This window comes from Nesoenas mayeri, assembly GCF_963082525.1.
Source record: "Nesoenas mayeri genome assembly, chromosome: 2".
Lineage (NCBI taxonomy): Eukaryota > Metazoa > Chordata > Aves > Columbiformes > Columbidae > Nesoenas > Nesoenas mayeri.
The window spans coordinates 35,490,744-35,517,942 of record NC_137543.1 but is presented as its reverse complement, the minus strand read 5'-3'; the positions used below and the strand labels follow the sequence as shown (position 1 = coordinate 35,517,942).

Here is a 27,199-nt window from a genome sequence, read left to right as displayed (position 1 = left end):
ACTATGTCTAATTAATGGTAATACCCATTTATACAGACCTTGCATCTGGTAGCTATAGGGAGCCTGTCCAGGTTGAGGTGTGCTAAAGCTGGCACCATAGCTTAGAAATCCTGTCTGTCCAGGTGACTGTGACTGTGCCAATCCACTTTCTGTCTTGATGCCTGCCCACAATGCACCTAAATCAGTTAATGACAGCAAATCTATTTGTTCGTATTCAAACAGGGATGGAAAATAAAACCACTTAATTAACAGCACTTTTAACATATACCTAATATTGAGTGCATGAGAGAATGAATACCGAGAGCATGCACAAATGAACAGGGTAAAGGCAGTCTAAAAGCACACATAAAACTGAATTTCACCAGGGAGAGGTTAAATTCAAAACTGTGTTTCCAATAACTGCAAAAGAAATTTATACATGAACAGGAAGTTGCATTATTCCTTTTTTCCTTTCCTGCCAGAGGCTAACTTTTCCATATATTCATGACATTTCACAGAGGTAGATTAGCAACTTTATATGACTTTAATGAAGCATAACGTAGCCAAGCTATCCTGCCATCCACCCATTAATGACATAACTGAGATTTGCATTGTATAATATTCCTACATGAAAATTACATGGCTACGAGTTCAATGGCTTCCTCAGGAATTAGAAGTGGGTAAAGAGAACTAGCAGCATTAAGTGTAATTATGATTTTCAAAGCTAATTAAACACTACAGGAGGCGTTCGGTCTTTTAACAAATAAACACCTAATACGCAGGAACTATTCCTGAGGCAATCTCTCAAACTGGGAAAAATATAGCAGAGAGTCATTAATCTGCACTGACAGGGAAATCCATTACACATCACATTACCCTCTCATTTCCAAATTTAATAATAAAAGAATCCAAAGTCCCATTAAATGAATGACTTGCCTCTCAACTTCACTGATTCTTCCACCAATTTGTAAGGCAACAAGCAAGTGAGTATCAGTAAGTGAAACACTGAGAGAGTGCACACAATCCAGCCTCTGTCTCTTAGTTTTAATTACAAGGTTGTCCCAACATGAACTACCATTTTAAAATAATTATAGCCAATGCAATAGAAAAGTAATACAATACTCTTAGGTTTCACTGTGGCATTCAACGATACCTCATTGTTCAGAAACCATTGTTATTTGAACTGAATTAACTAAGTGTGAACTAGTAACATTCCTTTCAAAATCACTGTTAATCTGAGGCCATTTCCTGGTTGGATCTTTAAAAAAAAAAATAAAAAATCAACAATATTTGAAGGTGCAAGAGGGCTGAGAAGTTCCTGTGTTTGCAAAGTTAAATATCTCCCTTTATACAAATGGCAGCATAGTTTCTCCTGCCATTTAAATAATTATTTTTTGACTGCTGTCATTAATTACCATTAATTCCTTCTGCCAGACTTGCTAACTGCCAGACAAACCCTGTTTGCTTGTTTTTCCCTGATGCTTACTTGCTTCTTCTGTTTCATGTTACAATTAAACAATCACAGTGATGAATCTGACACCTCTTTTCCAAAGGGAAACTCCTGCTATGGATGTTTTGGTATCAATGATCCCTATTTGTTGTCTGTTAAAAGGACTTCTGAAATTCTGATTAAAAACTGTTTAGAGAAAGTTTAACTAAATCAAGCATTAAACTTCTAGTCCAGCTTTAAGAGCCTGATTCAATGTTGTTTCAGACAGCGCGGGAGGAATTGATCAAAGGCAGCGGCAGGAGGATGCCACTTGAGTGAAGACAACTTTGCACTGATGTGCCCTTTTGCAAACCTCCATGCTATGAAGAGCCTTTCATCTCCTGGGACTTACTCATCCAGAAGGCCTTCACTCATCAAACCTTGATGCTCCCTTCTCCTTCTCCCAAGCCTAATGCATGCAAGGAAGTGGGAAGGGACAGCAAGAAAACATACGGGGACTGTCAGTATCTGGAAAGAAAAGAAGTTAAGCGAAAACTTTGCTAGATGCTGGTACGGGAGCCGCCAGGAGGAGGGAGCTTCAGGAAATTCTCCAGCCTCCTCAAAGGCTTTACAGATGAAGCAGAGCCAGGAGACCCTGGGAGGCAGCTGTCAGTGGCATTCCCCTCCACCCCCCTTCCTGCCTGTATGACTGCACCACAGTGGAGCTGGAGGAGTGAAAAAATGAGGAGGCTCGAAGTGGACTGAAGACAGCACCTTCCCAAACTCTGCCCTAAAGAGAAAGCTTGAGGGAGGTTGATACGGGAATTCATTAATACTTTGTCTTCTAGTAAGCCCCAGAGTAAAGACACAACAAAAAAAGAAGCCACCTACGCCAACTCAATTTCTCTTTTCACAGATGCCATGTATCCTCTATACCTGCTGAAGCTCTCTGCCTGGATGAGAGAAAGGCAAGGCAGGCAGTACATGAGGTCTAAGCTGCAGACCCAAGAGGAGAATTTTGGCTCTAAGCAAGGCTTCAGTTCTTGCCTGTTGCAAATGAGCAGTGTTCCCCATGTAATTTATTTTGAGAGCTCGGATTATTTAACATGTCTTAAAGATGCAAAAACATATATGGTGTTAGGTCCCAAAACTTTTTAATGGTTATTTGCTTTAAAATATCACTGCTAGAAAGCATGTCATCAAGGAGCACCTTAGCTCTGCTCAGGAGGTACTGTTTGAAAAGAACAAAATGCATTAAAATCCACTTGGGTCAGAAGCTGTGGGGTTCAGCAGCCAAAAGTAGCTCTGCAGTGTAAAATGTTCAGCAAATTTCTCCGAAGTCCTAAGCACTGGGGATGGACTGGGAAAAACAAAACAAATCAAAACAAAACAAAAGAGAAGGCAGGCATGTTAACCCCTGGCAAGTAGCTGCCAAGTAAAGCAACTCTCAGTTATAGCTCCGATGACAGCGAGACAGTGAAACTCAAGTAGCAAAATCAAGGCCTTGATGAAGTCAGTAGGAGTTTTACAGTTGACTTCAGTGAGGTTAGGATTTCATCCAGAGGAACTGAACAAAAAAAAACCAAAAAAGTCACTGTTTGGGATGCCCAAGCCACCGCAGCCAGCTAAGTATGAACATTAAGTGTCTGCAGAAGAAAAGGGTCAAGAAGAGCACAGGGGAAAAAGGAGTCATCTGTTATCACATGCACAATCCAGCTGGATGTAGTAGACCAGATCTCATCAGCAAAATGAGCTTGTGGTGTGTGGGGGGAAGAATTCCCATCTCCATAGTCTTGAAAATGTAGTTTAAATATCCTTAAAGTATTTTGCTTGCGTAAGTTTAAAATACGTGGAATGGAACTGAAACCGAAATATCCAATTCACGTTTATAACTATATTTTTGGTGGTAAGTACTCAAGCCTATAGCCCCAGGAAAAATGCTTCATTGGATCATAATTGTTGATAATATGTTAATAAAATATGTTTTCTTAAAGGGAAATAATAATCTATTTTTTGTACCTGTTGCCCAGAGTAATCTGCTGTAGGATATGCTTGAAACCAAATGGATTTCACCTTACAGATTTCAGGATGAAATATTCACCAGTTTTGCACTTAGTTTTAAGGATTTTAAGAGGCATATCTTGTACTGTGAGTTCTGTCCTTTTGCTATAAAACTTACATTACCTGAGTGTATCTTTACAAAATATACTGCTAAAAGTATGTGGACTGTATATTTTCAACATATTCCCCCAGAGGAATATGAGACCTATTTTCTAATAATGCATCCTTGCTGCTGAACTGCTATGTGGTCTGCCAGCAGACAGTCTGGCAGCAAAATGGTCTCGCCCACAGCAGCTTGTTTTCAAATTACATTTTTTTTTTAAATATTTGCTACTTAGTATTATCTCTTTCATCAAGCAGTCAGAGCTTTAGTGGTAATTTACCTACATTTTCACCTTCAGGGACTTTTAAAACACTGAAAGTGAGATTTTTTTGGTGGAGGTATTGCTGAATCAGTTTTTCACCTGCTGAAAGTCAGTGCAGTTTTTCTGATTTCCTTGGGTTCCAGTAATCTGGATCAGCTGAAATTCAGATCTTTATGGTGTGAATTTACCCTACTGCACTGCTGGAGAGCAGAGCTCCTCACCAAGTCACCAGGAGCTGTGCCTGTGTAATGGAAGTCCCTAGATCTCTTTTCCCATTTCACTGCTGGTTTTTTTTATATCACCAATAAAAACCTCATGAATCTCTCTCCTTGATCCCAAAACAGAGTGATCCTCTTGAGTAGCTTCTTAGGTCTTTAATACTTAAATGAAGCACCACTCCAACAGGGAAATTACCAATCTTACAAAAGAAATACTTGAGAGCACAGCTGTCCCACTAAGCACTGATGCAAAGGTCATGTTATCTTGCTCTAAAAAATATTTACCTCTGGAATAAAATAACATTGACATGATTTCTTACCATATGAAGTGATTCCATAGGGTTGGCCAGGCTGGGGGTAGGTAGCATAAGCTGTAGCTTGTTGCATCCCCGTTGTAAACTGTGTCTGCCCATATGCAGCCATCGTTTGTGAAGAGGGGGTAGGAAGAATATGCGGGTATGGTCTGCTATTGATTACAAATGACAGAAAATAGGAGAGACACTGCATTAGACAGACATGCATGTACTTATTTTTAGCCTTATAATCCTGCTACTTCATTAACATATAATCATAGGCTATGCTAGAGAACAGAAACTGTAGGACAAAGACAAAACAACAACAAGGAATCAATAATAAAAGAATAAGTAAAATAAGAAGTTTCCAAATATTTTTTAAATACGTTCTTAGCATTTTTTAAAAAATTTTTTTTTCCCTGGAAGCTGCTGTGGTTTAAATTATGACTTAACAGATGGACCCAATTATTATTTTAAATGAGGTTAAAATCTGCTTATTTCAGTTATTATTACTACTACTATTATTATTTTTAAAAGATATCATACTTGGAAGGGTAAATCTGTGGTGGGGAGAACTGGTGTGTTTGTCTTGGGCTGAAACCACTGCTTCCAATTGCTGCACCAAGGAGAAAAGAAAGCACACAGAAGTGTAAATACACACACCAAAGATAAATATTATTTTTCCTAATAGAATTTCAGAGTATTAACAAGATTTTAATTAAATTCAAATATCATTGATACCTTAGATAGAAAATAATATTTTATCAGGAACTATACAAGAATGTTTAACATTAAAATCTTGATTACAAATTTCAAATACTAAATTGCCCCTTTGTACAGCTCCTGGGCAATAGTCTATTCTTTGCTCACACACAGACAACATTTTCAATGCAAACAATCTATTTCCTAATGGAAACATTTCCCTTCATATTTTCAAAGGATTATTGATATCTCAAGTGCAACATTTTATTAACTTTTAGAATTTTTAAGACCTACATTTTATGAAGGAGCTTTATGCATGCCTCGATTGAAAACATATGGCCAGCTTCAGAGCATGCACCTTTTTTTTTTTCTTTCTTATTTTGTAATTCCATAGTACTGACAATCTATTACCATATTCAATTTCCTTCTTTTGCCCCATCTTATCTGCTTTCTAAAATGCTTTCAAGGCCTCCAAAACACTCGGTATTGCATGAAGATGTCCTGACCAATGTGCGAATTTTCTTAGCAGCAGACTTTATCCTAGGAGGCTAAACAGTGAGCTGCTCCCTGGCAGCGCAGCCGCTGCTGACACAGAGCTTTGTGCCAACCCAGCCCAATTCCTTTTGGTATTTTTTGGTGCTGCCGAGAGTGTGGCAGATGTGCCGATGTGCTCTAGATGTTATTTTCAGGAGCCCTTTCCCTCTCTGGTTACTATTTGGGTGCCGATTCTTTAAGTAACCAGGGCTGGTTTGGAAGCCTTTGCCAGGAAGGGGTCAGCCGCAGGTTATGAGACTACTGTAAAATCAGACAGCCGGAGAAACAACAGGCCCTATTGCTAAGTACTTGGAAATAAACAAGGCACGGATAATTACCCTTTGCCAGCTACCCCTTTCCTGGCCAACTACAGGAAAAATCCATCATCTTTACATGCTGGGAGCACTTGCAAAGTGTGGCGGGAAGGAGGGAATCTCTTTCTGTGCCTTGCACACATGATAGTTTTCTGTGGCCTGTGGGGCTGCAGACATGTCAGACATTATGGTCTGACCTTTAGTCAGATGTACGTAGCTCCTACAGCTCTTCTTTCACTCTAGAAACCTCTTTTTTTTTGCCTTTCCAGTTTGATATTTTCATACCCAACAGCATAGGTAGAAAATGGAGGTTGTGACAAGACCAGAAAAGGGTTGCCTACTTGGAGCCTGACTGGTTGCAAGATGACAAATTTTGCTATCTTGGAAATTTAATCCTATGACATAGTATTAGATCCTTTTTTTTAATTTGATTTGCACCATAAAAATGATGCTCTTGAAATACCACAGTTTATCCACGGGTATGCAAAACTGTGCAAACATCTTAAGATTTTCTTACAGTGTTTGTCTCCTGTATGTTAGCAGCTAAGATGTGCTTGGTTTCCAGGAAGAAAAAAAGCCTGACAAAAGAATTAATACCTTGATAATAATAAATTAAAATAAATAAGACCTACCCCTCAATGACACCACCAGTCACAGAGACAGGTGTTTACTCACAGAAAACAGGAGCAATTTACTCTGGGCCAGAGTACTCCCTAGTGAGACTCTCACTGAAACACCAATGAACATCAATAAGCCTAATGCTGTAATTTTCCTTATTCAGGGAAAACTCCTATTGACTTACACTGTCTGCGTAAGATGAAGACAAATAGGCATAAGCTGCAAAGTGCACGAGACTTTTTAACAGCTGTGCACAGGTTTAGACCACCTGGGATAAGAAAACAGTAAATGATAAAATGCTGAGCTTAAAGCCTTTGTTTATTCCTTACCTGATCCTGAGAAATTGTCTAAAGACCCGTCTGTGGTAGTAGTAGTAGCAATCTCACTGCTGCTCATTGGTTCTGTTTTAACTATAGAAATATAAATAAAATATATTCTATATGCACCTAATATTCTTGCACACGCATGCACACACACTCACTGCAGCCACAAATTAAATAAAACAAAAAACTGCTGAAAATGTTTTAAATCATGGCTATCAATATTTTGCATTTTATGTATTTGTGTATATGAACAATGCAAAGTACTGCCAGCTATGATTTACACATACATATAAAATGATCAAGATGGTTATTTCTGTCCCCAAGGAATAAGAGCCACTGTAACAAACCAGAAGTCCCCATGCAATTCTCTGCACCTGTCCTGATTCCTCTTAATCCTGCAGACCCAACAATAAGTGTCCACATTTAGATCAGGTCACACAGACATTTACAGGCTTGAAAGATAGCAATTTGAATACGACAAAAAAAAAAAAAAAAAAAAAAGGAAATATTTTAAAATGGGTTTCTCTGTGTGCTGTTTGATTTTTTTTCCATCCAAATAACTTTTCAGAGGAAAAATGAGAATTTGTGATGAAGTAAAACACTTTCCTCATGGTGGATTCCTCCTCTCAAAATTAAAACTAACTTTATACTCAGCAGCACTGAATAAACACAGAGCACACAGTCTTCATCAGACACTTCAAGGAACACTTTTACATTTTATTCCCTCTGCCCCAGCAACCCAACGTGGCTGTCAGAGAGTGAAAAAGGATGAAAGTAAAAGAGATTCTCTCCTGGATCATGCTGCTTCACACTTAATTATTAATTAATTACTTTTAATAAAGCCTCAATTGAAAAAAACAAATTTCCCTTTCTGCTACTCCAGCACAATCTCAGCAACAACAGCATTCCGATCCATGGAGAAAGGATGGAGCTGCCCTGGCCTGGATGCAAACAGGTGGAATCCCTCCTCCCAGGGAGTTAATGGATCAGCACAGCCATTTCTCAAACCCATTTTTACATACCCAGCTTTTGGAGTTACAGCACACCAAAAGCAACTGAGGATGATGTTTCAGAAAACAACGGAGCTGATCTTACTATCAACATCCCACCAGTTTCACTCTTGTTGAGACATGCAGTCACCGCTTCCCACACACCAGCACGGGTGCATACCTGACCTTTCGGGGAGGCGGTTCAGCAACACTGCAGAAAGTGAACTCAAGAAAACCAAGGCAAAGTGCACCCTATTTGATGTGTAAAGCCCTAGTGTCATCGTGACATAGGTGTGTGGGTATGTATGCATGTTTGCCTATACATCTGTGTTCAGGATTTGCAACCATCGCCAGCAGAAACCCTTCTGGTGCCAGGTTTGCAAAGGGTGAGGGAGACGCACTTTCCACCTTTGACAAAGGACCTTTCCTGTCCTTGCCAATCCAAATTCTTACCACTGCATGCCTCACTATTTCCTTCACCTGACCTCATCCAAGGGATTTACATGCAAACTCTCAAGATTTTACTAATCACCCACTGTTTTCTTTTGATTCTCACACAGGATGTTTTGTCTGCACACACTAACTCAGGAGATGAATTCTAGTTACACACAGCTTGTAACTCTTCTACATCTGCGTTAGCAAGCAGTGCAGCCCAGTAAGAAAAGTTTCGTGGAGTGAAATGGTTGCTGCAGAGGGTCCAGTATCCACAGTTTAGGCATTAAGATGATAGGTTTAGTTTTGTCCCAAGGATGGAGCATCCATCAGCAGCTGTAGAATGTTGGCTGTTTTCCTGCAGAGCACCTTTTTTGAAATAAGTGAAGTCCAAGAGACTCCACAAGGTGAATTAATGTGTGGTAAGAAAGGGTGGCCAAGAGGTTCATTTCAAGAGTACACTCATGATCTGAATTACAACTCCAATATAAATGCATTTCCTAAAAACACAGCATATAACACATGCAACATCCAATTCCTAACTGAATACTGAAAGTCTAACACACAGATGCAACGATATATTTGTTTATCCCAAGTAACTTTCCCAAAACTACCAGATTTTTACAGCAAGTCCTACACAGTTTGTTGATCTAGATATCAAGAATTATAGCATCTAGATTGTCATCTGCTTTTTCTTAGAAATTTATCACAGCTACATTTTACAGTCAGACTAACACTCCCCTCATAGACTACTCCAGCTTTCCCAAAATTTTGCAAGTGTTCTGAACCTAGTTTCCATAGTACAATTGCACTTCTGGAAATAACAATGAAAGATGCTTTTCTCTATAGCTGACAGCTGTGGGAGAGAAGAGATGAAGATGACACAGATCAATCTAGCTTAGGGTAAGGGGTGGAAGACTTCAGTGTGTGCTTTCTCCAATCTCCCTCTACTCTACTGGAGAAACAATTCTGTATTCCTTATAAAATAAAATATTGTTTGGATCACTGCAAACTAGCAGCCCAAGGACTATACTGAGCCACCTCACACAACATACACTTATAGTATCATTTGTTTTAGATAAAGATTTCTAGGATAATTTCTTTCTAAGTGGATGCAAATGCCTCTCTTGCCATTGGTTTAAAAAGTACTTCATGAGCCTTTGCCACTTATCTGGATCTCAGATCCTTGTTAAATTTACCATTTTGGAAAAAAACCTCATCAAAATGGAATTTATGTCTCTATGAGTGATTAGCAATATTTCAATGCAACCATGTTTATAACTGAATGCTGTTTACTAAACATATGACTTTCGAAGATACAATAAAACATATGAAATACACTGCAGTGCCGTCTTCGTGGAAATGAATTCTAGTTGCTGACTGAGGTGCTCATAAATTTTTCATAACAACTGTTCCTTATGTCTCCTCTCTTAGCTGCTGTATTTCCTGAATATATGTAAAACCAGGATAAGAAAAGCTGTTCACATTATTTCTGATCTGGATACCCATTAGTAGGGTGATAACAAATAAGCCCTATCATGCCATCTTTAGGAACAACCATGACCTTAACAGACCTTGTGCTGCAGCTAGTTGGGAATTTAATAAAGATGGATAGGAAGTGAAAAGCCCTCCATTCCCCAAGCATTTTAATCAAAATGCCAGAAAATGACTGCATATTTCCTTCTGTCTGAGCCTAAACATATTTCAAGAGGATGAAAGCTTCCTATACAAAGAAATAAACTGAGAAGAAACAGCCATGGTTTTACCAGTTAGAAATGGATTCTCACTGCAAAGGAAGGTTTGCCTAAGACAAAAACTGACCTGCATGGAGCATATGTCTGGGGACAGACTCTAGCAGGGCCTGTTTTGATAGAACGAGGGGTAATGGTTTTAAACTAGAAGAAAGGAGATTCAGGCTAGACATGAAGAAGAAATTTTTTACGATGAGGGTGGTGAAACACTGGCCCATGTTGCCCAGAGAGGCGGTAGATGCCCCATCCCTGGAGACATTCCAGGCCAGGCTGGACGGGGCTCTGAGCAACCTGATCTAGTTGAAGATGTCCCTGCTCATTGCAGGGGGGTTGGACTAGACGACCTTTCAGGGTCCCTTCCAACCTAACTATTCTGTGATTCTATGATCTTTCCCCCAGAATCACAGGGGAAAAGAACTGCAAAGGGATTTCTTAAGGTTACAAGTCTGCCAGTCTATCACAGCAGCACATCAGCAATCCATGTTTATCATGAGAGGCGTATAGAGCTGTCCAAGAAAGCAAAGCTTTGGTCAGACATGGATATGACCCTGCCGTGTGCTCCTCAGGCATGCTCTGGATTTCAGCTCTCCACATTTTCCATGACAATTAACATTTCTGCAACGTGTCCTAAGCTTTCACAGGATGACACTGGGCAGTCAGTGGGAATATTGCCACATGGACATAGAACACATTGCAAGCTTGCCAGGAACTGCCAACAGCACTCTCAGTCATGGCAGAGACCACTGAAAGTGAAACGTTTTCTACTGCTCCATTGTCAAAATGGGACTTTACAGAGGTGCAGAATTATCAGACTTGCATTATAGAGACAGACTGTGATCTAGCAATAAGCTATGAAGTTTTAGTGCTGGCAAAATCACTGATGTAACGAAACAGACTATCAAGAAATTCAAGACAAAATCTAATGTATTTCTAATCTGCTACAAAAATTTAACAGTTACAGATATAGATTTAGTTTATATTCCAAGGAGCTTAACAAGCTATAACAGAGAAACATTTTTCTTCCTTATTTTTTTCTAGTTATGTATGATTCTGAAGACAAGATTTTAAAAGAAACTATATAAGGAAACAACACAGCAAAAGCATAGAAAAAGTAAGACTAACAAATAATAGCATACATGCTAGCTCTGAGAAGAAAAGAGCACATATTCTGAGATAGCACAACTGCTGATCTAGCATTATATCTATTGTCAAGATATTTCTTCGTAAGTCACTCAAAGACTCCAAGTGCAATGTGCCCTCTTTGGTTAGCCTTACAAAAACCTTACAAAAGGCAGTTAATAACAACTTACATGGCAGTTTCTGAACTCTACCGTGAAAGAGAACTTCAGACTAGAAACCACAAGTTCATGTGTTTCATTGGTCAAGTAAGAATTTTCTGAGCTCACAGTTTGTCATGCAGTCACTGGGGTATATAGCAGTAAAGAGTGCTGTGAGGAATGAGATGCTGCTTGTTTTAAATACGGATTTAGAGACCTAACATTTGGCCATTCCCAATACAAAAGTAATATGCATACATCACAAAGATTGCACTTTCAAGCATGCAAACAGTAAGGTTCTTAAATATATTTTAAAAATTACTTTGATTATCTAAAATACATATAAAGCTTGCCTTCCTGAACTAGTATTTTTAACAGCTATGCCATAGACACTAAACCAGAATAGAAATATTGTAAACATGACTAAGTTATTTAGTATGTTTTAATTTTGCATTTAATTATTTTGAATTAATATCATAATGTTATACTCTTTGTATTATATGACTAAGTGGGCAAAGTGGAATCATTCCTGGCTAAGAGCTCTCAGTGTTCACAGAGCACAAACAATCTCAACAAAATAAGCAAGCCTTTTACATTTGTTTATAGACATACAGATAAACACGATCTCTAGCCCTATTTTGTTCTGTCTCAAGGTGACATCTTCAAATAATGTTAGCAGCTAAATACTCTGTGGACACAAATTTTCATGGCAGATACTGCCCCGCCATATCTTGACTACAGATTTTATGTATCCATTAGTATTTATACACTGTTTTCCTTGATACCATCCTCTTTCTGTACCCACCAGAAGCCCAAAGCTCTCCTGAAAGCTCAAAGAAAATTATTTGCCGCTAACAACAGGACAAAAATTCTACCTTGAATCTCTAAGCTGATGATATTTTCCATTATTTCATTTAAACTCTCAACTGTTTGCATTGAAAAAATCTTGCAGTTATAAACAGGTTACTAAAGGTTACAAGTTACTTATAAACAGGTTACTCAATTACCCTAATTCTCAACCAGGACATTATTTTCTCTTTTTATCATAGACCATCAAATCATCAGCTCCTGACCACAAAGCCAGATAAACTTACTTGCTCCTGCTTCTCAAAGCCAAGGACTCTTCCTGAATTTCATTTGCCTGGAAATTACCAGAGGGTAATTACTACAAGGTAATTTCCAGCCTAAATTTATGTTCAGTTCTCAAAGAAAGTCCCTGCACAAAGCAGCACATTCTAGTTCAAGCCCAGACTGTTTCCTGCTCACTCCTTCCTCTGCTCCAAAATTTCTGAAGTGTGTGGGCTGCAGTTACACGTAGCCTTCACTGCATGCATGGTTCCCCCACAACCTTCATCTTCCTCATACGTTACATATTACAACTGAAAGAGCCTTAATGTCATCATAAGCTTCTGACCTAGGAGTAAAAACCTTGAATTTACAAAGAAATGGCATCACTGCTACAGTGGAAAATCAGAAAGAACATCCAACACCAAAAACACCTGGGTGGAGCAGATTTGGCTAGTACTTGTAGCTGCTAATCAAGAGTTAACACAGATATTCACCTGACATGTGTAGTCATGGGTTAAAATAGTCTCATTCACTGTAGTTAAGAGATGAGAATATCTGAGTCAAACTAATGTTCTCATCCCTTCACACTAGATGATTGTATCTCTCCTGTCCAAATGGAAGCAGCATATACCCAGAAACAATCATATAGAAGATTAGATTTAGAGGATTATTTCTTTTTCTTTTCTTTTTCTTTTTATTTTTTTCCTTCTTAAATCCTTGATTGGGAACCTGACCACGGCAGTTCCCCTACACATATGTAATAGTTTGCTCTGTGTCTGTATAAAATATCTGTACTCCTTAAAAAAAGCCAGGCTGAATGACCACACAGTGCCACAGTTTCAGCCATTAACGGCAAAGAAGGTTGTCTTCAGCCACCTTCTGGAAACACAGAGGGCTTCAGGTGAACAGAGGGCATCACAGAGAAGTCAAGTCCACTCTGCAACGTAGGTGTACAAGATGCAAGACTGAGACATGAAGACAGAAACAGTATACAAAGCAGGGGCCGTCTTTCATAAGTGGGAAATAATGTCCTCTACTTTGGCCAAGGTCTGAACTGCAGGACTTAAAGCCAAATTCACATGGACAAAGAAGGGCAGTGCCAGCTTCCATTCCCCTCTGCCCAGTAGCAGCAGCAGCAAACTCCCCAGCTTGTCTCATCAAGCCAGGTAGCACAGGTACTACACTCACTGACCTGGGGTCAAATGACCCGGCTAACCCCGAAGTGTGACCAGGTTTCATGATTTTTTATCTACCTGTGATAAGCAAAGCTCCTCAGAAGACTACAAGATGCAAATGTAAGTGCTAAATCATCTGAAGGGTCACAAGCCTCTGAAGTTGCTAAGGCTCTTCAAACATCACCCTATTGTCTATTAAGGTGTGAAATTAGACTGATATTTCTATGGTTCCCTGGAGTTTCCACTGGTGCACATCAACAGCGAGGGCTGGATTGCCTTCTTGTCTGTATTACTGGTCTGATGTATGATATTTCTATCTTACGTTGTGCAATCACACAATTGCACACATGAAAATCACACATAACAGGCTGGCCCCACTGGAGAGACACTGTTCCCAGTGCAATATGTTGCAGCTCCAGTTTTCAGTGAAGCAGTGAATATCCTTGCAGGTTCTTGACATCCCACAAGCTGTGCAAAGCCACTGTGCCAGCGGGGCTCTGGGACCCTCAGGCACGCTCAGAGGGTGCTCTCACACCGCCACACTCCATCCACAATCTGGAAGAACATGTGTTGTGAACATTTTTAGGAGAAGCTGGCAAAAATAAATTACATTAAAATAATGGTGCTTCCAGACGTTCTGTTATTTTTATTTTTTTTAAAGACCTTTGTCATTTGGAGTATTTTCATTCCCTCAGATGTTTATGAGAATCAGTATTGCTATTGTTTTTTTCACTTAAACGAGGTTCTTCCTTTCAGGAAAATGTTATTTCTAAATACGGAGGTGTCCCTGTGTCAATTACAAGTTTCATACCATCAGGCTCTTAATCACAAACACAAGTCTAGAAACTTCAGCACACATAAATGGCAGAAACTCCAGAAATGAGCAATTAAAATACACTAGAGCCCAAGAATCTCCCAAAGGAGGATCATTTTGTCTAAATGCCATCACCCACCACAACTTTGTGCCCCAAAGTACACAAAATTATCAATAACTATTACTTATTAAAAAATTTAAAATTATTCACTGCTAAAATGCAGGCTTGGTTTTAACACTGAAAAACTATTTAAATGCTACAAAGTATTGTTAGAATTACAATGCACACTCAATATATAATTTACTTACAGAAATCTACATCATATACTCTAACAACCACCAGTGCATACTCTCTATATGGATTTCAAAATCCTACTGCATCAAGTAATCTTCAGAAAATACTGAAAACATTTTTCTCTCCATTCTGTAATATTGCAGCTCAACAGCAAACATATATAGTGCTGCCTTCTGAAACCCTGAAGATGGATTTACGTTCACCAGACTTAAAACAACCTTTCTAATGGCCACCCATCAGATAAGTCATGTAGTGGGGAGCTTCAACTGCCTTTGTGTGGGATCTCATTCTCATGTTGCAGCAGGTACTTAAAGAGTGAGAACCCTTTTTTTTTCCAAAGGAATTTTGATGTTCAACTCCCTTTGAAGCCTCTCTTCCTATGTATCTTTGAAAATCTGATCTTCAATTTGTTATCCACTCAGAAATGAGGGCAAAAGCAGCTCTACACTCCTAACATGAATGAAGTGTAGTTGCTTGGAAAACCATGTCTCCTTCTCCCAATCTTCATCTATTCTTTTCCATTCCAGTTGCATAAAACATCATCACGATGGGCCACAGGCTCCTGTTTCTCACTTTATGTAATCCATCAGAACTGATTTACATTCTTTAGATAAAAGTAAAGATCACTGCAGGCAGAAACTGGATGCAGTTGTCTGCTATGGAAAACAGCTTTGCTACTCCTTTCAAATGTATTGATTACTTGCAGACTTTCCCCTCTAAAGTATATTGACCAAAGTGGGTGCTCTTGTTGGAATAGCAACTAGTTGTTGAATAAAACTCAACAAATGGCAATTTTATTAGCTTCTTTTGTTATTATTTCTTTAATTCCTTCAGTATTAACCAAACATAGCAATTTGCTGACAAAGGAGATTAGAGATAAAGCATGACTATCAACATTTTGGACCCTACTTCAGTTCTCTCTTTTTTTTTCCTAACAGATTTTCCTAGGCAAGTCATATAGGACAAATTTTTAATGGGGTTTGGTGTCTGCTGTTACCTACAACGGATAATATTTTGTAGAAAAATAATTAAAATCATAATGGAAAACTCAAAAACTGCAGTATTTATACTATCAGCACCATTTTGGCATGCCAGGACTGACTTATCTGAGAGTTTTTAGCCAGATGTTTCAGTGTTACCCCTCTGGATTTGATCCTGGGAAATTTCTGACTGGTCAGCGTCTATAATTTCCTTGTTACTTCCCCATCACTGGCTTGAAGGCCATGCTGCCTGGCCCAGAGAAGAGGAAGAAAAAAACAAACACCAGAAAAATAATTATTTCTTACTAGTAATTACTACTGAGTATTTTTTTTAACCCAGATGGTAAGAAAATGTTACTTTTCCCCTCACTACACCATACATCCAGACTTACGAAGACTGTCCCACATTCTGCAACAAACCTAAAATAATAGTGTAAGTTCTACAGAAATCACAACTCACTAAAACAACCCTGTAGAGGAACTGCTATCTGAGACAAGGAGTAGTAAATCTGACTTATTTAAAAATATTTAGATAAAAGGAAATAAATAGCAGTCACCCAAAACCCCCTGATTTTCTTCAGCTACAGTCCTTGGCCAGCAGCACCTGGTCAGTTCTGCACTACAGTGATTTTGCTCCACCACGGTGAAATTAAGCACACAAAGAGTTATTATATCAAAGCTGCACACAGAGATTAAACTCAGACTCGATCACACAACTAAATCCCCATTCAGTGCTTTGCCAATTTACCACTAAGTGTGAAGCTAAAAATATTAGCTAATAACAGTGAGCTATCTTCCAACCACATCCTTTTGTAGAACAACATCAATAAGAGACAAGTCTGAAAATGTGCCTTAGAGGAATTAATGAACACCCTTGTTTGAAACAGGGCCATTTCACTTTGGGACAGGGTTTGGGTTTTCTTCTTCTGTTTCTTTTTTTTTTTCTCCTCCTCCTCATCTAGTGAACATATCCTACACTTCAGGGTATGGAAACTTGCCTAAATCACACCCATAGTCAAATCAAATTTAACATATCTTTACAAGATATTTATGACATGCAAATACCTGGAGGCCATGTTTCTCATTCACATGAAGGTCCTTTATGCCAGAAAAGGAGGGCTCTTTCATGTTAGTGAGAACAAATGCATAGTCGATTAGATGTTGGTTTCACATATTATATTTAACATGTGAAGGTTCAGCAACACGCATCTCCACTCCACGTGCAACAAGCAAGCAAACACACTGCAGCATTTTAAGAAAGGTGTTTGGCAAGCCCTTATGACTGCATCCTCACAATCTGCTACTTGTGTCTCAGCAGGATTCTGCTTCAAGAATCTCAGAAAAAATAATTTTCCTTCACCTTTCATTTAAAAAAAATAAGAAACCCTTGCTTTATTCACTCCATTTTTTCTTAAGCCTTTTAGCATCTCAAGGCATCTGCTTCGCTCACAAATTTTGTCTCTCGGTACACATCTAATTCAGAAATCAATTATTCAATTACATTTCTTTCAAAAACCTTTCATTATTTGTCACTTAAGAGCAGAGACAGGAATTTTCAATTTAGAAAGCTTAGACCAGAACCGCCAAACACAAGTTATTTCTTGGGATGCTTTCTGGACAAGGTGTGAAAACACATGCTGCGCCCCCCACAGCCCCCCAAACCTGCGGGGCTCTGTGTGCTAGGGCTCAGCAACCAGTCTGCAGTGCTGAGGAGGGTCATGTCACCTGAGGGAAAATTGCACAGAAAAACAAAAACATTTGGGTTCGTCTCAGAAGGTAAATGTATAATGCAAGTTTTCTGGGTAGAATTCACCCAAAATTAATAAGCCCGAGCTTTAAAATTCTAACGTCAGACAAATAAGATACTGTAATTTAATTCACTTTCTTTGATAAATTCTGCTATCTACTGAGAAGCTGGGATATTACTTCCAAAATTATTTGCTACCTGAGGTCAGTCCATGAATAGACACAATATACAGCTAATTTCCTGACAAAGTAATATTAAGCACCTTATTTTCCAGAGCACACAACTACTTAGAACAAAAAAGTCAAGCCAGATGGTGTCTTTGTTTTTCAAGGAACATTCCCTATTTTTGTGCTGCTAAAGAATCTTCAAGTTACATAAAAGCTACAAAAGCTGGAAGTTTACAGCAAAGGCTTTTGTGAACAAGAGGAATTTTAATTTGAAAGGGTTGAGCAATTTTTAACCTGCACCAAAACTGGTATATACTAGATAATATGATACAAAAATATAATAATGTACTTGGGTATTAAAAAAATAAGATGACTCATCTGTGGATATGAAATATTTTTCTGCCTAAACTACATTAGCACATTAAGAACTTAATTTATTCTTTAAAAAGCTACTTTTTTTTTTTTCAATTAGCTTAAAATTTGACTGCAGCAATACTTTTACAGCAATAGAAAAAAAAGTAAATTATACACATCTCTGGCACAAACGCCTGTTAATCTGATAACCCACAAACCCTCCCCACTGCAGAGGACTCCAATTAGAATGAGTAACAGAAATGTATGGGGAGCTGAGGGGGGATGATATCTGTTTGACTGACATGTGCCTTTCCTGGAAGAATGCAATGCGTGTCCAATAATTCTAAACAGTCTGACAGCACTAATATGACCCAGTTCTTAGGAAATAAGGCATATCTTTGCTACTACAGCTAACTATACTTTTATATTGAAAAGTAATATTTGAAACTGTGTGACTCTGTTTTCTAGTAATGCATTAAAAGCTCTCTTCACATAATTAGCCAAATGCCATGTATGGTCTTTCCTATTATTGCCATAGAAATATTACAGGAAAGAGTATTTTTTGCTGCTTTTTACATAAACTTCTCTGTGTTTCATTATATGTACTATTATATGTATTATATTACCAGCAAAGCTGTTAGGTTGCTCTGCTGTTAGTATTCTACTGAGAATAAACATAACTTATCAACTGGCTGACTGCTTCTTGAAAAATAGGTATCAGTTTACCCCATTGAATTACTACACCTGTTTGAATTTTGGCCACTCCATCAGAGCAGCAAGCTAGCCCGAGGAAATTTCGACACTTGGTTTTATTAGCCTACTTGACAAAAATTTAATAGCCTTAGAAGCTTGCAAAAAAATGAGAACATAAAGAAATACTCAGAGAAATAAAGAAAAGATGAAAGATGGCATTTTGTGGTTTGACAATTGTAAACATCTTTTTTTTTCTCATCACTAAACTACTCTTTTAGGTTTTTTTAATTTTTTTTTTTTTTAAGCTCTGCACATACTACCTGCTCAGTTCATTCAAACTCCATGAAAGGAATATAAACCCAGAACGAAAGCTATTGCTGAAACTTGATAATAGTAACTACTGAAAAACACTGAACATTAGCTCTATACATCATATTACATAAACACAGAACACCTGAAATAGTAAAACATTTTCTCTACATACCTTACTGACTGTGAGAACATCAATGCAATAAGGAGAAAGAACAAACTATGAAATACTAAAGAAGTGGTGGCTCACCTTCTGTGCCATTTGGTGTCATGGAATTATTACTTATATGGGAATTATCAAGTTTTGGACCACTGGGGGATTCACTACTACCACTTAGTCGGCTATGTGGGCTGGCTAGATCCTGCATTTCCATAGACCTGAAAACAAGATGCAACTAGTTTTAGTGACAGATTCAACATGGATTATGGAGGAATTACCTAGGTGAGACACAGCTCGCTATTAATCAATGTCCCGAAAACAGTAAAAATCAAACAGCTTCTCCCAACTTGATCTTTTATAGTACTAAACTCATTTTGTAGCAACACACACGACTGACCAGCTACCTTAATTATTTCTGCAGCTTCTAACAGAATAAAACTTACATACAAAGTACTGTACTTTAAACATTTATGTCACCTTGCATTTTAAGACACATACAAAGATATACAAATATACAAAGACATGCAGTCTCTTTACAACAAATTAACACTTTGCTTTTTCAAGATTTACCACTTTGTGGCAATATAATGGGCCTCCAAACCAAATAAAACACTTGAAGCAATTGTGAAAACCTCTCATCTACTGACAGGGAATGAGATATTCCTGATGTATGTGTTTACTCTGGCAAACTACTTAATTGTTCCTCTGTTTCCTTTGAAACAAATGCAGCATTAAAACATTATTATGTCTGCTCACTTGTTTGCTTTGTGGATTACATAAAGCGTGCCCAATTGAAAAGGGATATGACCAACGCATAGTGAATCCATACAGGCGTTAGTGTGCCTTAGCACTGCTGTATCTGAACAGCTGTCGTTCAGCCAAAATAAGAAGAGAGCAATTCTGATTCAAAACAAAAAATAAACTTTTATACAGAACAAAAGCAGCTGTATATTTACCATTTGCTTTTTTAAGAGCCTTATATAAAAACGCCAACGGCTATCACCACCATGACATATCCCTCGGTTGATGCTGGGGAAGCTTATGATTAAAATGGCCCATCTTTCTGTTTCTTTATACCTTAAACTTTTGATAATGTTGATTAATTCAGTCTAAGTAATTGCTCCCAGTAGAAATTTCATATGTTACTGCACCTCCAAGGCATTTGAACCAGTAATTTTTTCAGTTTAAAAGAAATGCTTAGGCTCTTTTAAAGACTATTAAAATTACACTGAAAATTCCTCCCACGGTAATGGTATAAGTATCCTCAACCCTAAGTGTCATTTCAGATACAAAGTTTTCACATGTTAACTGAGATTTTATCACAAGTTCTAAGCGTGAATCCTTCATTTTATATCTCATTACCTAAAACAAACTACACATCAAAAGGATGATATGGCAATGGGTTTCAAAAGCCAGTATTTAATATAAAGTCAAACAATTTAGAGAAAAAGTGTAGGTGCTCATGGTTGACAGACTTGGTTGCACACACATAAAAGCAACACTCTGGCACTTACTCGCCTGCTTAATGCAGAAAACAAGAATATATATTTACTTGTCACCTGAAGTTTAAAAAAAAAATAATAAAAGGCTTGCAGAAAAATAGCAGTTTTCAATCAAATCCTTACCTGCAGCTTGAGGAAACAGCGACATCTGAACTGGTTTGGGACTTCTGCACCTGCAAACCAGGGAAACAAACAGAAGCCTCTGTTACTCCGCTTTACTACGAGGCCTTAAATTAAAGAAAGGATATCACTGCAGATGACAATTCTGTCCTTTAAACCCAAAAGGAGAGGAGGAGGGCGCGGTGCCCGTGAAAGGCATATTGTCTTTAAATTGAAGGCTCAACTGTTGTTTCCTCGGCAGGTCTCTCTCCCTCCTCCCCGCGCCGGGGGACGGCGGCCAAGTGACGGGATAGTGATTCATCAGGGGCCCATGACAGCTGCAGAGGGGCTCACTCCTCCCACGGCATGGCCGCACACCCTGGCAAAGGTAACCCCACCACGCGCCCCACCAAGGGCAGAGGGAGCCGCTCCGTCTCTGAGCTCCCCCGGCATCCTCCACCCCTCTCGCCTCTGGTCATCTTGGCTGAGTTCTCTTCCTCCCATCCCCTTAACCCTGGGCAGCTTCTTGCCCTCACCATATTGCCTTTCTTCTTCCTCCCCTCTTTGCCATTCATCCTCTTTGCCTGGGCAATAGAGAACCAGCAAGTCAGCTCACCCCAAAGACAAGGGGTGAAACACGACAGAGAGGCTGCCACTGTTTTTTAGGGGGAAGACAAGGGGCAGGTCTGTCTATGGTAAAGATCTTCAATAAATGACCAACAGTATTACACAAGCCCATCTCCAAATGGGGTGAATTAAAATAAAAACTCCGCATGTTATTGCACAAGGTCTTACCCATAAAAATTCCAGTTGCTAATGAGATTTCTGATAAAATTACTTAAAAGAACGTTTCTGGATAAATAAAGAGGGGGAAGCTGCAGCATTCACCTCTGAGATCACTCATCAAGAAAAAGAATCTGGTTCTACTGGGAAGCCAGCAATAATTTTCCAGTTTAATAAAACAACTCCTTCTATAACTCAGGTGAGCAACAGATTTTTATGTCCTATTAGAAAAACAACTTTACTTTGCTAACAGATGTCTCTATAGTCAGTAATGATTGTCAGCAGGTGATAAAATGATAAAATTCAGGTGAAGTTACAGTGGCAGACACTGCTAGCTTAAAAGCACGCAAAGGCTTCTCCGGGCAAGGTATATATCCTCTTAATGTCTGCACTGAGAATCCTTGATGTGCATTTCCATTCAACCTGAACTGACATCTCTTAAATGATCACAGGGCAAAGACAAGAGAGATGAGGCATTTTAAGTGCCATAAAAATCATCCAAGCAAATCCTACTTATGTGTCTGTAGGGTTTTTTTTTGTTATTTTTAATCACAGACAGAATTACTACTAGCAAGAGTAAACAACTGCTAGGGGCAGCCAGGCAATGAAGAACATTACAAATGATGTCACGAATCATGCAATAATGCACGCTGCAAAACATCAATCTTTTTATAACTGGGTGCTTAAAGTACTGTATAATGTACTTTTCAGTACATCGTCATATGCCAAATCAAACTCGATGAGCAGATACATTTGAAAGTGTGCATTTTGGGGTTTTTTTTAAATCTTTCTTTCAGTTCTTTACCTCAGAAACTGCAGCAGAGTGCCTTAGGATATGTTTCTGCTGTTACTTCTAAACACCTGGAAAAAATTATAGGTGAGAACTAAGTTTGCTCACAGAGCTATCTTCACTCCCTCTTGCACAGGATCCTTTAAAATATATATTTTATAACAGCAAAGCTTCATTTTTCAAATAGATGCTTTAATTAACTGATTTTTTTCCAAAGTGCCCTACAGTGTTATTCATACTAAATTCTAAAATACACTTAATCTTCACTATTTTATTTACTCAAATTAAAAAAATAATAATAACTTCCGTACACTTACAAATATACACATATACGTGTGTTTATAGTGAGAGATTTCATTTAAGGATTCATGGGAGACGGAAAAAAAAATCCAACCCATTCAAAGTGAATTAAATATATACCTTATATGTCCTTTAACACTTTATGATTTGTGAAAGTTCATATCCACAATCTTCATTTTCATTAGACATACTTTAGATATATTCCTTTGTGTCTCAAGGATTATTTAAACCATGTGTTGCACGTTACCATATTTAAAATGACTCTTTAATCAAAATAACTTTAAAACAACTAATCCTCACTTAGGCTGGTCAGCTGAATCCACAGAGTGGTCCAGGAAAAATAAATCTACTCTCAAGAATGCGAATGCAGACAACAATTAGACACAGATGTGAGTGAAATTAGTTACAGTTTACAAAATGCTACACTTCACATGCTTTCAGTTTTTTATGTGTAGTACAAAATTACAATGCAGTAAGGAACCACACTTATGATGACCAGTTCATAGAATAAAAACATTTCTGGGTGGCGTGTGCTTGCTCTCATACATTCTCTCATTTTGCCAACAGATTTCTGGATAGCTGAAGTTCTGCAACATAACTCGCATATCAAACAAAAAGTGGAAAAAAAAAAAAAGGCAAAAAGGCAAAAAAAAAAGCAACAGCCTTACCCGGCTCATCAAAGAGAAATATTAAAAAAAAAATAAAGAAAGAAAAAGGAAGCTGTCACTCACCCTTCATACTCTGTGCTCTACTGAAACTAAAAATGCCTTCTATGCTAAATGACATGCACATTCTCCTTAATACTTCAAATATATTACTGTGTATAATTTGATTGTTATAAGTAACGTTCACATCTTTTTCTTTCATATGGGTTGCAGATCTGGGCACTACACACTACATGGGGAGAAAGTAAGGACAATGATACAAAGCCACTTAGAATTCATCCGTTTAAGAATCTTAAATCAGTAACATCAAATTCTGATTAGTTAATGAGGTCTTTTAAGTTTGCCTTTTTTCTAATTAAATTTATAATTCTTCACAGATGTAGGTTTTGTTGATGTTCAATTTGTCTCTCTCATTTTGTTAAACCTCACATAGTACTCCACCAATCCGTTGAATAGCCACATTAAATCTGTTAATATCATGCTCTTCAACCCCAGAAATTATTTCCAGAAGGCGAACTTGCTTTGAGAGATCATCAAACAAGACTTAAGGTACACATTTTATCACATTTTCCCTACCACAGAGCTCAGGATGCGGAGGAAAATTCATGACTTTTGCACTGTTTATTATACTTTGCTAAATTACGAATCAAAAGCATCTGACAGAAGATCATGTATGAAGCCAAAAAGTTAATAATGTTCTGTGAAAAGTAAACTGTAAATGGGAAGGGATTCTGAATTTCAGCGGTACAGAGCAAATAAAATGTAGGTACTTGTCTAAATTACAGGTTTTGCACAGTATTTTTGCTTGCTAGGAGAATTTTTTTTAATATCTATAATTTAAAACATTTTTTCTGATGAAAAGAAAAAATTTCTAAGTGAAAATAAGCAGTTAACCCAGAAAATTATAGCCAGCACGTGCACTTTTTCTCAAGACATCGGTCTGTTTTAAAGAAACAAATTTAAAAGACAATGCCAATTTTCAAATCAGAGGATTCATGTGGGGAAAGCGGGGGTCGGGGCGGGGGGAGGGAATCTGTCATTTTTAGAAGGGGGTGGAGGGAGGGAGAGAAGAGGACTTTTCGCCCACCAGAACTCTTCGCCTCCTTAAAAGCGCTTTGCACTCACTATCTACAGGCATTATGGCTTCAAGGGCTACAATGTTACAAAACTAAAATGCAAACTGGCTACAAAAAGGCACCTTCCTGGCAACACATGAAACTTGGTAATTCTTTCACTCTCCAGTAGTCATATAGCGGGGGTCTAAGGGAGGAGGTAGAGCTTTTCCACTAAATGCTCAAAGACAAATTGCACTTATTAAACCAGAAGCACGTAATTAGTTATTTATTTTTTAATTATTAGTTTAAATTCTTCTAAAAGTGCTCTCCTACATACTCATTTCATACACTTATGAATGAAACATTTTGAAACCCCAACACTTTCTTCCCTTTAAGAAAGAAGTCCTACAAGGCGACAATGCTCCTATTATGATCAGCCATTTAAGAATGTCTTTCTGCTTTTCCAAGATTTTTTTGGCTCCCGAGAAATATTTCATACTTATTGCAACTGAAACAAAATGATTACTCATTCTTCTTTCTCTGCTCTCCAAAGGCAAAGGGTGACTCAAGCCGCCTGTCACTGTGCAGAGCTGCTGAAAGGGGATGGCTGCTCATTTCCAGACCCCACCAGGCCTTGGGAAAACTCTGACAGCAGTGAGGTGCTTGGCTAAATACTGCGTGTCAGGGCTTCGTGAGCAACACCTAAACCACTGTGTGCATATGTGTTTATATACATAAAAGTATACGATGTACATGCTCATGTATATGTACAAAACCATATACAGATTATTAATTTATTTTACATACCAAACTAACAGTCTGTGTTCTGGTGGGTGCCAATCAGTATGGGATGGAAAAGAAAATATTCTTTATACATGGTATTGAACATTGAAAATTTCCAGTGATACAGTACACAACATTTCCACTTCTTTACCCAAATTTATCTCTGTGATCATTTTAAATTTAAACAAACTACCTGAAAATACACAATTATATTTTTTTCTCTCTGAAAGCTTTTATCTCTTCTGTTTGCCTCATTGTAAAATGTTTACTCACAAAAAACCCAAACAAACAACAACAACAAAAAACAAAACCAAAAACCAAACAAAAGAATGCCACCAGAAACCAACTACCTTCTAAGAAACATTTTTAAATGCACAAACACCTTTCCTTTTCCAGAACAAACTTTTCACTGCAAAGGACAGTCCTGCTTGTTGGTGTTTGTCAGAAACACCGAGAGAAATACATACTTGGGAATTTTTTGTGGGTCTCGGTTCCTCAAAAGAAAGATGTAAATTTCATGAGACTTCAAAAGGTCTTTAACTTCCTCGTTCCTAAGATCACCGTTCTAAATAAGCCACCTAAAATGTCAATAAACGTCAAATATTTCAGTCGTGTAGATGTTTATTCTGTCATCTTAAAAAGTTCTCCTGTGGGGATCTGTGTGTTTTCCTTGGTGTTTGGAAAATTTAAACATATTAAGCAAAAGGATTTCCTGCTTCAAAAAGCGCTGTCAAAATCTCTGTCAGGCATTCTTCCTCCCAGTTTTTTTATTCTTTTTCTCACGCTCTCAGGTCTCTTTCAGAAAGATCGAAGGGTTTTCTATACAACGTGCCTATTTTGCCCCTATTTAACATCTCACCATTACATTATTCCTATCTGCCGAAGCATTAGCACGCTAGGAAGTCCAAACAGGAGAATCCCCAAACCTGGCTGATCACAATAAACAGAACCGCCTAACATCTGCTTTGTGGGAAGCCTACAAACCCCAGCCTGAAACACGGCCAAAATTAACTGCTGCACCTAGTGATTTATAATTGAGCCTTGCTCTGCTCCAGGACGGCGGGCAATCCCCGCGCAACTCTGCGCAGGGTCCGTCCCCGCCGCCGCCGCACAACTCCGGGCTGCTTGGCGATGAGGCTATTGCGATCAACCCCTTTCTCTGCTCTTTTCCTCCCCCTTCTCGCCTCTCCCGCTGCCCCGCGCTGCCCGCCTGGTACTCACGATGCCGGGGCGCGCCCTTTCCGCGGCGCGCAGCCTCCGCGCTGGCGGGCTCAGAGCGCGGCGGCGGCGCCTCCCATGGCGCGGCGGGGCCGGAGCGCCCCGGGGCGTAGGGACGCGGGCCGGGGCCGGGGCCGGAGCGGGGCGGCGGCGGGCAGACAAAGCCGCGGCCGAGGCTGCCTCCAGCCCCGCCGTCTGTTTGCTCAGCCTGGTGGGTCTGCCCAGGCGGTGCCTGGGGGCACGCTGCCGCTCCGCGCCCTCTCGCCTCCTCACCCCCCTTCTCCTGCCCCTTTTTTTTTCTCTTTTTTTTCCTTCGGGTTTTGTTTTTGTTTTTGTAATGCAAACCGCAGCTATTCTCTTGTCCTAACCTTATTGGTTTAAAAGCAACAACTGCAATGAGGCTTGCGCGTTCTGAAGTCAACCTCCCTGCCTGGGCGAAACTCAGCCAGCGCTGCCGCGCTCCGCCGGCTGCGCGGAACCGGCGCGGGGGTTGCGCGCCTCTGGCCGGCGGCCGCTCCGCCGCCCCCTCCGCACCCAGCGTCCCTTTTTCTGCACCTTCTTCAGACTCACCCTGGGACAAGTAATGAATCCCTCGGGTCCCTCCTCGTTTAAAAAGTTTAATTGTGTGTAGATGTGTCCCCTCTAGTAAGCTGGGTTTAAACAAAAGCCGCGCTAATAGAAGAACTGGAATTAAACCAACATTATATCAATGAGAGAAGCTAAATAAGGATACTCACAGAGGCTCTTAAGCATACAACCAGCATGCACGTCCAGACATGCCGTTTTGATTGGATATGTAACAGATTTGTTCTCAAATATCTGAGATTCTTGCAACCTTGTAAAGAAAGGGTCTGCTAAAACTATTTAAGCCAGCCTTCTCCAATATAAAGGTATTTATTAAAGTATCTGCTTTAAACTATGCAGATATGTGAAATATCTGTACTTCTAAAAACAATT

At 39.0% G+C, this 27,199-nt stretch overlaps 1 protein-coding gene across 7 annotated transcripts in view; it reads right to left on the bottom strand.

Annotated features, from left to right (window-relative positions):
* EYA1 (EYA transcriptional coactivator and phosphatase 1) overlaps window positions 1-27,199 on the bottom strand; it is a gene marked incomplete at both ends in the record, with an annotated part of 153,263 nt that overhangs the window by 63,164 nt on the left and 62,900 nt on the right. For 2 of the 7 annotated variants that reach the window (XM_080339674.1, XM_080339675.1), the window contains 6 exons: window positions 35-176; window positions 4,373-4,518; window positions 4,892-4,961; window positions 6,843-6,923; window positions 19,138-19,265; window positions 20,673-20,722. In XM_080339674.1, coding sequence (XP_080195800.1) covers window positions 35-176; window positions 4,373-4,518; window positions 4,892-4,961; window positions 6,843-6,923; window positions 19,138-19,265; window positions 20,673-20,722 — 617 coding nt within the window. Of the gene's footprint in view, window positions 1-34; window positions 177-4,372; window positions 4,519-4,891; window positions 4,962-6,842; window positions 6,924-17,279; window positions 17,343-19,137; window positions 19,266-20,672; window positions 20,723-27,199 lie in introns of those variants that run through there. The other 5 variants (XM_080339673.1, XM_080339678.1, XM_080339679.1 and 2 more) reach the window with 5 other exon arrangements.